General features: G+C 37.7%; 1 protein-coding gene across 1 annotated transcript in view; it reads right to left on the bottom strand.

Annotated features, from left to right (window-relative positions):
* The window catches only part of LOC140949633 (uncharacterized), a 38936-nt gene extending 28319 nt beyond the window's left edge, over positions 1 to 10617 (bottom strand). Inside the window, exons 1-10 of the mRNA XM_073398787.1 lie at positions 10548 to 10617; positions 9511 to 9609; positions 8379 to 8621; positions 6589 to 6867; positions 5865 to 6122; positions 4856 to 5173; positions 4470 to 4727; positions 2855 to 3124; positions 2465 to 2722; positions 2110 to 2376 (exon numbers count right to left, since the gene is read on the bottom strand). Of these exons, the coding sequence (XP_073254888.1) occupies positions 2110 to 2376; positions 2465 to 2722; positions 2855 to 3124; positions 4470 to 4727; positions 4856 to 5173; positions 5865 to 6122; positions 6589 to 6867; positions 8379 to 8621; positions 9511 to 9609; positions 10548 to 10617 (2320 nt within the window). The remainder of the gene's footprint in view (positions 1 to 2109; positions 2377 to 2464; positions 2723 to 2854; positions 3125 to 4469; positions 4728 to 4855; positions 5174 to 5864; positions 6123 to 6588; positions 6868 to 8378; positions 8622 to 9510; positions 9610 to 10547) is intronic.
* Positions 10618 to 13268: the final 2651 nt, after the last annotated feature.

Here is a 13268-nt window from a genome sequence, read left to right as displayed (position 1 = left end):
TTTAATTTGTGTTTGTTCTTTCTTAATATGTTTTCCAGTCCTTTGATGGATAGATATAACGTATGTAGCATTTTTGTTTATTATTATGCAAACTTTTATAAAGTAATATAACATTGTAGCTTTTAAACTCATTCATGATCGATAGAGAAAAACACAAAAGCATCTCCACCTTGAATTAAGGAGGTTCTATTATAGGACATCAATTAATAAAGAATTTTTGTGAGGTTTGACTTAAATTTTTTTCAAAACTTGAAGTCGGTAGGAAAAGTGTGCTGTGCCACGTTTCTCAACCCACCTCTTGGTGCTTGCATTCTGCGTAAAGAATTTTGTATCTTGTTTGATGCATTATTTGTAAAAAATAATAATAAAATAAATAAATGAATACAAAAAATCAGAAACAGTTAATTGATCACTGGTTATAGCTGTTGTTGTCATCAGCCAATGATTGACACATGACAAAAATAGTAACCATCATCTGTTCAATTAAAACATCATTAGTGTACAAGTGCATTACACACATTCGTATATCTTTATAGAATCAGCGACAGGACGTAAAACGTATATAATATATATTTATATTTCAGAATGAACGATTGCCTGTTTCAAAATATACCAAATGTTTCATTTAGCTACATTTTCCTTTATAAGCTTTTCTTAGTAAAGTAAAGAGACCTTCATTTTCTTCTCAATAAAGTGTTACAGATTAATGTATTAGTATATGTAACAGGACTACATGCTGTCCAATTTGGAAATAATTGGATAAAAGATATTCCGAGGACGGTCAAAATTAGACAAGGCCGTAGGCCAACTCCAATTTAGCTTTCAGATGAATTTTTCGAATCCAACTATTTCCAAACTGGACAAGCTTTTAGTCCTCTTACTTATCAGTTATACAGCTGGTTAGTTAATCCACACTTGTTAGCGTGTCACAGAAATAACTTTGCACACTGAACCGTTTGTAGTTGAAACAAAAACACAGAACAAGATTGAAAAAAAAATGTTTATTCTAGGAGTGTCAAATTATCAAGGCACAAACTAAGTCATCACCTCAAATCATTTCCGCAGACTTTATCTGCAATTAAACATACAATTGTTTCACATGCCAACTTAACTCTTTTTGTTGCGGCTAAAGGGTTTTAGGTTTTTTAATTTTCTCCAAAGTGACTCCTGGATCTGAATATAACTAAAAGCGATTTTGTTTTGTCTGAGAATGTGGTGGTTTCCTGCAATGTTTTGACACGCTAAGCCCACAACCTCGAATGTCAAATGAACTTGATGGGTTTTGTTTGCGTCCTCTGCAACTGAAGAAACAAGTTCCAGATACAATGTTCTGAGCGTCGAGTATTTCTTCGATTAGCCATTAGCTTTCAATTGGTTTCCAAATGTGTCATGACCAATTGTTAGTCTTGAGCTGTTCTGATACAAAGTTCTATCTCATGGGACGAAGTTCACTTTGTAGTCCTTTTAATAGCACCTCTTCCGCTTTCGTGTTTTGATTTCTGCTGTGATTTGCTTGCATTTTAGCGTTTTTGTTCGAATTGGGCGTCGAAGTCGCCTCACTAGAATTGACGTATGGCTGCTTTGATTGTTTTGTGCGACAGTTGTTCCCTATCCTCTGTTTGCCTTTTGCTGTTGTTTTTTCTTCCTGCCGAGGTTCCAGTACCAAAAATTTAAATTTTCGTGATTAGGATCACTGTCCGCGGACTTCAGTTCCTCCTAATAAATTGATATATCATCTAGCAAGTCAGTCAACCCCAAGAAATCGTAAAATTTAGTTCCCAATCTGAACAATCTCTCAAGCTAAAACCAATTCCTTTGCTTACAAAATCACTTTCGTGGCTGAAGAGCACCTCCACGCGGGACGCCATTAATTCTTGACAGCGCTGAATAAAAGTTTGCGGACCTCTTGGGAAACCAATTTCCGATTAATTCGAGCGTTTAACTGGTCTAAAAATAACTTTGGTGAAATTCACATATCTTAAGGGCTAGACTAGGCGTTTCCGTCTCTGTCGCATTATGGCTCTTGAAGTTAACAATTCTGACTATATCGGATTAACTACCAGCTATCTAATATAAATGATAATATAGGTACAAACAGCACATACTTACAAAGCACAGTAATGTTTGCAACAGCCATAGCGGGAATTCCCACTCCATTATCTCCTGAGCACTGATACTGGATCACATTATCAGGTGTTCCTGGTCTGCTTACATTCACCACCGTGAGTATTGATGTTTTTGATAGTACCTCGGAACTGCCAACTCTGGTCCACGTTATGCTTGGCTTAGGTTTGCCAGACGAATTACAAAATAATGAGATGTTGTTCCTTTCCACAACAAAATCTGTTGTTGTCTTGATTTCTATTGACGCGGTTTCTGCGAAAAAAATTGTCCATTCAATAGAGGAGTTCTCGAATTCTTGCTGGAAAAAGAAACCATATGCATCATTTTATTGCTGACTTACCAACTACGGTGACGTTGACAGTGGTATTGTGTCCCGAGCCCAGTGAATTGATATGAAGACAAGTGTAACTTCCATCTACATCGACAGTAATATTCAAAAGGCCGTTACTGCTGTTACCAATTAGGATGTCATTGACATAGTACTGATACTCGTGGGCAGCAGGGTTGGCATCTGCACGGCATATTATTGACAGTATTTTACCACGGAGCACTTTGGCGTTGCTTGGAATAGTCGTAAGAATTGGAGCAGATGGCAAATCTAAATCAAGCCAGAACATCCGAGTTATCCCTTTAGTCAACGGACTTGTTTTAAAAGGAAAAAATAAATTTTTTCAATGACTTAGTGAAAAAATAAATAATGATATTAAAAGAGCTAATGGCACATACTTACAAAGTAGAGTAATATTTGCAACAGCCATAGCGGGAGTTCCCACTCCATTGCTTCCTGAGCACTGATATTGGATCACATTATCAGGTGTTCCTGGTCTGCTTACATTCACCACCGTGAGTACTGACGTTGTTGATAGGACCTCGGAACTGCCAACTTTGGTCCACGTGATGGATGGCTTAGGTTTTCCAGATGAATTACAAACTAACGAGAGGTTGTTCCTTTCCACAACAAAATCTGCACCTGTCTCAGTTATTTTTACTGAAGGGCTTTCTGCAAGAGATTTGTTCATTAAAAAGAAGAGTACATGTAGTGATGGTGAAAAACTGTGACGAAAAGAAATCATAATGCATCATTTTATTACTTACTTACCAACTACGGAGACGTTGACAGTGGTATCTTTTTCCCGGACTCGTAGCCTTTATCATAACTCTGACTGTAACGCTCTACGAAGTTTTAATATTTACTACTTGCCAGCGTTAGTGTGAGCTCTAATTCAAAGGGCATCTCTATGTTTCACCAAGACAACGGATTTTTGAACCATCGTCATTTTCTGAACAATTCTCTAAAGTACATTTCGAAGAAATCTATACTTTATAACATCACTTCTTTTCCAGCCTGAGTTATTTTCAACAATAACCGAGTGGTTTTCACTCTTTGAAATTACACATGCTATTTCTGTCCGTGAAGTCTTTCGCAAAAAAAAACTCACTCCCAACAGACACCATGGTTTTTTTTATTGCTCACAAGGAACCGAGTGATTTTGGCGTGTAAATTTTGGGACTAACTACAAGAAGGAACAAAAGTGTTGAGACACTTCTCATAAAAGGCCCCTTCTTGAACAGTGGACATGCCTATCCCCTCCCCCTGTGAACCAAAACTTCCTCCACCTAAAACCAATGTTGTATTTTAGACCCTCCAGACTTTCCTTTACTTCAAACAACATTGATTCCGGGGTGGGGGAGATTTACGGCGTTTAAATAGAATGAAAATAATAAATGAATATAATTGTTGATAAAAGCACCCGTTTTAGGCAAGTGTGTCAGCTCGTCCCTGATTGTAGCTTTTAGGGCAAACTTTTCCGCTAATCTTACACATTGGATCTCTAACGCATGACCTTAACGCTGAAACAGGATCAAGATGTCCTCAAACAACAAAGGTCACAAAAATCATCCAATCAGCTTCCTCTTTAAAGAACCAATCACTGGCTGGATTCTGTATGCTACACGAAATCAACCGACTCGAGTTTACAGACATCGCAATGGTAAGAAATTTCTAGCCTTAGAAATTTAATTCTTCATGTAAATCAAAGAGGCGTCTTCTTCTTTTGATAATAGAACCTCGCTCGACCTGTAGCTAGGAATATTATTCTGAATGCAGCGCAACTAAGCCAATAAAGTAAATACTACTGATCATTTGCACTCCTTCTAAGCTGCGAAAAGTTGACCTTAATCTTACGAACGTAGAAACCGAGGGCTCGTACCCTTTGTTATAACTTTGATTTCTATTGACGTGGTTTCTGAAAAAAAAAATTCTCCATGAAAAGGGGAGTTCTCGAATCCTTGCAGGAAATTTAGTACGAAGAGAAACCGTATGCATCACTTTATTACTGACTTACCAACTACATTGACGTTGACAGTGGTAATGTGTCCCGGGCCCAATGTATTGATAGGAAGACAAGTGTAACTCCCATCTACATCGACAGTAACATTCAAAACGCCGTTACTGCTGTTACCAGTTAGGATGTCGTTGACATAGTACTGATACTCGTGGGCAACAGGGTTTGCATCTGCATGGCATATTATTGACAGTATTTTACCACGGAGCACTGTGGTGTTCCTTGGAATAGTCGTAAGAATTGGAGCAGATGGCAAATCTAAATCAATCAAAACAAGTTACCCCTTTAGTCAACGGACTTGTTTTAAAGCAAAAAATTACTTTGTTCTCAATGACGTAGTGAAAAAATAACTAAATATATTAAAGGAGCTAATGGCACATACTTACAAAGTATAGTGATATTTGCAACAGCTATAGCGGGACTTCCCACCCCATTATCTCCTGAACACTGATACTGGATCACATTATCAGGTGTTCCTGGTCTGCTTACATTCACCACAGTTAGTATTGATGTTTTCGATAGGACCTCGGAACTGGTCCACGTGATGGATACCTTAGGTTTGCCAGACGAATTACAAAATAATGAGAAGTTTTTCCTTTCCACAACAAAATCTGCGGTTGTCTTTATTTCTACTGACGCGCTTTCTGCAAGAAATGTTTCCATTGTAGAGTGAGGAGAAAAACAAATGCATTTCTTCTGGAAAACTGTTATGAAACGAATGCGTCATTTTATTTTAGAAAGGCTCGAGGATTAATGCTAAGTGCGCGTTGATAGGAAGTTGTTAATAATCTGTAAGACACACCTATGATCTCATTTTTTGTTTTGTCCAACGGACGTGTCAATATTTACAAGATTAATTATTTCGGATTAAGCAAGGAAAGGTATAGCAAAACGCTTTTCAGAATCGTTTTATAAGTAAAAGAAGGAAAAAAGAAGGAACTGAGATGGAAAGCTTTCTTAGCGTGGCAACTGAACAAGACAAATCTTTCAAAACAAGTCATCGCTTCGGGGTACTCGCAGTTTTGAAAATGTCTGCCCGATTATTCCTGTCTGAGCAAGTGAACCCGTTGAACATGATGCTTGGGAGAAAGTGAAGCAAAAAACACACACAAAAGGGAAAGCCGAGACGAAACTTGATGTTGCTAGCTCAGGAAATTCCTTTTTTGTCATTTATTTCTGTTCATCGTATAAAACTAATAGATTCTATGTTGTCGCGCATCTTCAAAGTAGTAAATAACAAAGAGACGTCAAAGTGTGGTAAGAATACCAATGACACACTTGCCTTCGGCTTGTGTGCATCTTCTTTTTTGTTCTTACCCAATTTTGACGTCGCCTGTGATCTATTACAATAAGCAGACGCGTAGTAACATGGAGTCTATTTAAATCTATACTTACCAACTACGGTGACGTTGACAGTGGTATTGTGTCCCGGACCCAATGAATTGATGGGAAGACAAGTATACCTTCCATCCATGTTCACAGTAATATTCAAAACGCCGTTACTTCTGTTTTCAATGAGGATGTCATTAACATAGAACTGATACACGTGGGCAGCAGGGTTGGCATCAGTATGGCAAATAATTGACAGTGGGTTTCCACGAAGTACTGTGGTGTTGCTAGGAGTAGTTGTAAGAACAGGGGCAGATGGCAAATCTAAATAAGCACAAAACACGTTAAACTTTTAGTTAAGGCTGTCATGTAAATAGTACATAGTCTCTCCACCTATACGCAGAAGTGACTGTCCAAGTATTCCTTTTGACGTGGCTCACCGCACATCATCCCCGAGAGAGTGGGAGTCGGAATGTATCATACCCATCACAGGTTGAACATGACATCTTTATAAAACTTTTTTTCAATTTGCATCTCGTGACAAGCGCTACAAAGAACACAATAGTAAGACAGAAAAGAAACATAATTTATGCTTATCAGACCAACATTCAAAAAAGTTAACCATTCTCCTGATACACGTGAAAGTTCCGCGTTGCTGTAGACGGCAGACCCGTAACGACAAGTTGAAATGCTCTATAAGAAGAAGTATGACTGTATGATCAAGTTTCATTGTTGTAACAGGAGGTATCAAGAACAACGATAAGTGCAAATAACCAAATCATATACTTACAAAACACTGTTACAGTAATAAATCTTGCAGGCCCTTCACCAAAATCATTGTAGGGAATACAGCTGAAATCCACCTGATTGACTCTTTCATTTAGTGATATTGTGTACACTGCAACAACATCTCCAGTTGTTGTGTTAAATAAAGTTTCTTGCCCTCTATAGAACCGGAATTTTGCGAGAGGATTTGCCACTGCACTGCAGCTAAGGTTAAAGTATTTACCTAAAGTAACTGCAGCTCCTTTCAAATTGGTTGTAAAATTTGTGTTCGTCGGAGTGTAATCTGAAAAAAACAACATTGGGAACATCTCTATTTTTTTCATGCAGTTGTTTATTCCACCAATGCTTTTAGATTAACCAATTAACAAATGGCAAACTGCACAACGTGTACTGTTTAAGCAATAGAAAACGTTTCCCGTGTTTGCATAGCCTGATATAACACGAGAGGGGCTGGGAGAATTCGAGACAGTTATGCGTCTCGGGTTTTGCATAACTGTCTAAAATTCTCCCAACCCCTCTCGTGTTTATATCAGGCTATGCAAATACAGGAAAAAATTTTCTATTGCTTTTATAAATTAACTCTCCCGTGAAAAAAACGAAAAACTCTTTGTTATGGCACTGATTAAAAGAGAAATTTTCCCCAGTCGCGAAGTTTTGCACGCGTAATCAGTTCTTGTTTTGTAAAACAGAGGCTTCCCAAAATACGGATATTTCTCGCTGAAAATGTCAGCTTAAGCGAAAAACAATTGACATAGCATGTTTTGTAATGATTTTACAAGTTTCAGCCTACGAGGGAATAGGTAAATAAAGTATAATTGTCGAGTCAAATTCGAATTCGTGCTTGTGTGAATAGCGCGCGAAAAGCAAAACATGTTGACGTCAAAACGATGTTTGCATACTCTCATGCAAACATGCCTCCCGGGCAGTCAAAGCGCGCGTATTATCTCAGTTAGAATGAGTTATAGTTGCACGCGGGAGGTTGCTAAGCACGAAAGAAGCGACTCTAGCTACTTGAGTGCTTAGCAATGCACCCAAGTGCAACTTAACTCAATAGTACAAGATAAACCGTTTGCCATTTGTTTTATAATATAATCAAAAGAGGAAAAGGAAACTACCAAAACATCTCACGGGAGAAAATTACCTTTGGCTTAACTGACATGCAAGATATCACAAAAATAATCATGTGGTCTTAATGACAAAATTATTTTAACAAAGACCGAATTATTTCACATGGTTGCACAGTGCAAACGATTCAAATGCAAATTGTCCGAAATCTGACAAATCCTGAGGAAAATACACTTTCTTCGCTCTATTAAAATTGAAGGTCCGTCGCTTTAATCGCCATTTGAAAATGGAGTCAATTCGCATGAGAACCAGAAGGACCGTTAAAAACAACTTGTACGACATCAGTTGCCATCAAAAATTAGTCAAGGCTCCACTCACTCGGATGATCATATTCCACCTACTTATGTATCTGCAAAACGCTATATCAGAGTGTAACAGCCACTTTTCAGTTTTGTAAGAACATGAACAGCTATTATAATTCACTTCCCAGTAAATGCCCTTTTGCACCATTATGACTCAGTGAAGTTTACAATCATAGACTGATACTGACAAGTGAAGAGTTCTATACAAAAACGTCCCACCCCGGGCCCCTTCCTTTAGCTTTTGCAGGAGACATTTTAATTGTATGAAATCCTTAAATTATGATTCCTTTTTTTAACTTTTTTAAAAAAGGACTCAGTTAGCCTCTGTTAATAAACATAATGCTTTGATATCACTAGTTGAGCTTACTCTGAACAGTGATGAAAACATCACCATTTGCTGGATTGCCAAAACCATTGTCAGCAATGCATCGATAAAGTCCTTCTTCTTTTATGCCAGTTATAGTCAATGGAAAGGTGACTGAACTGGTATCAGTGGCTCTTATCCAGCGGACGCTTGGTGCTGGGTGACCTTCAGCTGAACATTTTAAATTAATTGTGTCATTCAGGGTTACAGTCTGGTTACCAGAGATGTGAGTGATACTTGCAGGAACTGTTAGTGGAACCGAAACAAGAGAGAAAGTTATGATGTATTGATAACGAAGGCAACACAATTAAAAATTTAAAGGCACGTGAAAGAGAAAACCTCTAAGTTATCTTAAACTATTTACCAAATTGGTGGAGTATTTGCAACGTGAAAAAACCGTAACTTGTAAAGCTTCGTTCTACAGATTATCCGGTGTCTCATTTGTAGAAGCACTTCAGTGAAAACATGACCGAAATGTTTTTTAAAGCGCTATTCAATAAATAGGCCGTTTTCGATATATTAAAATTCAGCATGATAGCGAGTTTTAGAGAACACCATAAAAGAAAACGAATAAGCATGTTTAGTCATTTTCTTTGTGAATTTTAGTATATCGATAGTGGCCCATTACGAGTGATTCGAATTGGAGGGCCCTATTTTGTTAAGTAATAATCACTTAGTCTTTGTTACACGAAGCTTGAATATATAAGAGTTAACTCTGCTTTTCTGCAAAGCACAATAACGATAACTTAAGCAACTTAAAGAGCAATTTAAGATGACGGAGAGAAACCTATTTAGCGAAGTTATCTAAGGCTATTATAGAAATGCCACTTAATCCTTGAAATTACCGTTTACTTCAATCTGTACATTGTAAGCCCACGTATCTGATCCCACCTGCACTCTGCATTGGAATGTAGCGTTCTCTCTCTTTGTCACTGTTCTTATTATCAGCGTAGAATATTTGCTCGTACTACCAATACTAAACCGTGCTAGGTAGTCATTCCTGTCATTGATTGATGAGCTTCCACAAATCCAATGTCATCTGGTTGGCTTATGCCATCACCAATTGCAAAGAAAGTGAAAGCGATGTTCTGATTATGCAATAGAGTGTATTTCCATCTTACAGTGGCATTTTTACTTCCATTGACTGCCTGGATTACAGCTGTTTCAATATCAGCTGTTCCTGGGTTGGTTTGATTCCAAGCCGGAGGAGGCGATGTCCAGATAAATATCGCATCTGAAATAAATATTTTCCTTTAGCTTCAAAGATTAATACCGTGGTGTGATAACTTACAGGCTTATTTTAGAATCTTATAGAAATACGTCGATCCAAATAGCGGTATTGACTCTTGATGGAATGTCCTATTAGGATTTCTTGACTGCAGACCAGGCAGAAGTAATTTTTAAAAAACTTTAGCGAGATCATACCAGTTGAGTACTCCTCTCTTTAAATTGGCTCTGGAGAGTCACTGAATTATTCTATTGAGAAGTGCCTCTTTTAACAACCCAGTAAGTTTGAGTTGCTAAGTTGATGGAAGGTTATCTTGTTACTACACTGCACATTGTACTGATTTAGATTTTAAATTGCCTGTCAAGGAAACTCAAAACGCGATTCAGCTGCTTGGCACAATGAAATAAAAATAAAGAAAGAAAGAAACACTAGACAAGCAACAAAACCACTGATCCACGAAAACTTCGACAGTATTCTTAGTAACCAATTTTCTTTGGCATTACTTTGTACTCTAAATCACTTTCTTCTAGAAAAGTGTTAAGTGGAGAATTGAAATGGAGCAAAGCAGCACGAATGTTCGTTTAGGCAGACAGCGACAACTTACCGAGAAAGTTTATGGGAGATAACAAATTCGTATTCATCAAAAAAACGTTAAACAGTAATGATTAACAATTTCGTGGATAGTCGTCGACCTCCAATCGAAGTCATCGGTTGATGTGACAGTTTTAGCGACTTATAGCTGATCAGTGACTTGGTGAAGTTGATACAAGATGCCAAGGTGGCCAAGGAGGGACTTGCAACTATTATGTTGCTTTCAAAATGATATTAAATGTTTATTTCGGCAAACATGAAATGTAAATACCTCCAGACATCATAGCAGCTAACTACAGAGCAATTGAATTTTAACTGTTAATCATGTTAAGGAAAGAAACTGAACTTCTTACCTGATATAGTAACGTCAATAAAAAAGCACAAAAGAGTAAGATAGCCAGTGAAGAATCGATGTTGCCCCATAATACTAGTAAGCATTAAAGTTCAAGGAGATCGGAATCCTGCCATTACAAATAACCATTGTTTTATCACTACTATGCGAAATCACGGAAACTGATTTACATAACGAAAATGAACAGACAGAGTCGGAAGTGTAGTTCATTGTTTCCCTTGTATAATCTTTCCCAGAGCTCGACCGACCTGTCCAGCGGCCTAAGGAAACGAGGGTATATACTTTTATGGTGGAAAGCCATAAGTGGACCCGTGATATTAATATTTAGTTTTGTGTCATCACTAATATTTAGTGGTAGTAACTGGTGGTTACTGGTAGTATCAAGTAGTGCTCGGTAGTTACTGATAGTTAGTAGTAGGTACTAGTAGTTACTAATAGTTATTGGTAGCTACTAGAAGTTACTTATAATTACTGCTAGTTACTAGTTACTGGTAGATACTGGTAGTTACTAGTAGCTACTGGTAGTTGCTAGTAGTTACTGGTAGTTTCTAGTGTAGTTACTTGTAGTTACTAGTAAGTGGCAGATCCAGGGGAAACTGGAAATCGCCCCCCCCCCCCCCCCCCCCGCTTATCTAAGGGTCTGGATGACCGCCTATCCCCTCCCTCCCCCCCCTCCCCTTATCTCAAGGTGTGGATCCGGCACTGCTGGTAGGTACTGGTACTAGTTGATGGTAGTTACAAGTACTTGTTAGTAGATACTAGTAGTTGGTGGTAGTTAGTAGTAGTTTGTGGTAGTTACTAGTAGTTACTGGTTAGTAGTTGTCGGTAGTTACTAGAAGTTGCTGGTAGCAGCTACTAATAGAAACTACCGAAAACTACGTTCAACTACCACCAACTACTAGTTGCTACCAGTAACTACTAGTAACCACCACTAACTACCAGTAACTGGTAGTAACTGCCAGTAGCTACTAGTAACTACTGCTAACTACTACTAACTACTAGCAACTGCGATTAACTTCTATTAACTACTTCTAACTGGTAGTAACTGCCGACAACTACTAGTAACTATTAGTAAGAATAATGTTGAATAATTTCCGTAGAACGGCTGTTCTGGAAAAAATGTGAATTGTGAACCAAAGTTTCACTCCTAGGATTCTACCGAAAAAAATTACAAGACCTAAAACCACTTTTTTTAAAATTTTCTATACATTTGTCTGTAAGAAAGTCCCGGGAAAAATTACAGACAAATATATGGAACAGTTAAAGCAAGTCTCTGGAGAAATTTAAGCACAGGTACACCCCCAAAATGTTTTAGTACAATCCTTTGTTTTGTAGCTTTAGTTTACAAGTCTTTTTTTTTTTCAGAACAGTCGTTTTACCGAAATTATTTGACATTAGATTCGCATACAAACACTGTAATTTCTCACACGTCTGCCTAGCTCGTAAAGATGGCGTCGAAAACCGTGACAAGGTCTATTGATAAATGGGTATACTTGAACAACTATTTATGCTTACTTGTGTAATATGCAATTCAGGGCTTCTTAAATTATACTTTATTCACAGATTCACACGCTTTCTTTATGTGGATTGCGCCTTCTCCAGCTTGGAACCAAACTAATCCAGGAACACAAGAAATTCAAACTGCAGTTATTGGAGTACTAAACGGCAGTAAAAATCATCGGTTGCAATGGAATTACACACTCCAGCCGAGCCAAAGTTTAACATTTGCCTTCTTCGGTATTGGAGATGGAAGCAGCCAACCAGATACCATAGGCTTTGCGCTGAGAGGAATTTCTACAATCAATAACAGGCACGAATATCAAAGAAGGTTCAATATTGCAAGTACAAGTGAATTTTCGACGTTGATAATACGCGAAGTGACTCAAAGAGAAGAAGCAACCTTTCAGTGCAGACTCCAAATAGACTCGAATACATGGGCCTACAACGTACGAATTTACGTCACAGGTAATAAACCTAAGCTAAATTATTTCTAAATCATAATTTTGTTAAGAATTTTATAGACACAGGCTAGGTCTGTTACGTTGTTCTCATGCAAACAAACAATTTAATCCGTATTCGGCCCTTTTCCAATGCCTTACTTAGATTAAGTATCGAAGAAATGAACAATTTTCTTTTATTTTAAGTGAAACACTGTTACCTAAATTCATTCTCTTTTCTTTGTTCTCAACATTGCGAAGTTAGATCACTCGGATATGAATAGTCGTCATATTTATTTTTTTATACTCTTCATTGACACGGTTTGATGGACGTTTCGAAATATGTTACATCTATTTCAAAACAACTAAAAATCGATATAAGCGGATTTGGAAAGACGTTTACTTAAACATGGGCAACACAGAAAACTGCTCTACAGCTTGGGTTTTTTATATAATATAGTAAATCATGGCATGTACGTTCAATTTGTCCTTCGCCTTTGGATGAGGATGAGTGAGCCCAAGAAAGAGTACCATATGTACCTCAAATCTATCAAAAAACGGCCGAAATTGGCGAAGCTTTAGGATCTCCAATAAAAAATGTAATCAAGACCCATAGTCGTACAATTGGTTGCATTTCTACCTTTCAAACCTCGTCCTCCCCTTTAAAAAAATGAATAATGAGTGCAGCAGGTTATGGTTGAACATCTTTCACTCCCGTGTAAGCTGAGAAGCATATACAGTTTGTTGAGGCTCCACAGGGTATTTTGCTGGGCTCTTTACTATTA

The sequence above is a fragment of the Porites lutea genome, chromosome 10 (assembly GCF_958299795.1).
Source record: "Porites lutea chromosome 10, jaPorLute2.1, whole genome shotgun sequence".
Taxonomy (NCBI): domain Eukaryota; kingdom Metazoa; phylum Cnidaria; class Anthozoa; order Scleractinia; family Poritidae; genus Porites; species Porites lutea.
The sequence above is the reverse complement of the archived record's forward strand: the minus strand, read 5'-3'. Positions and strand labels throughout refer to the sequence as shown.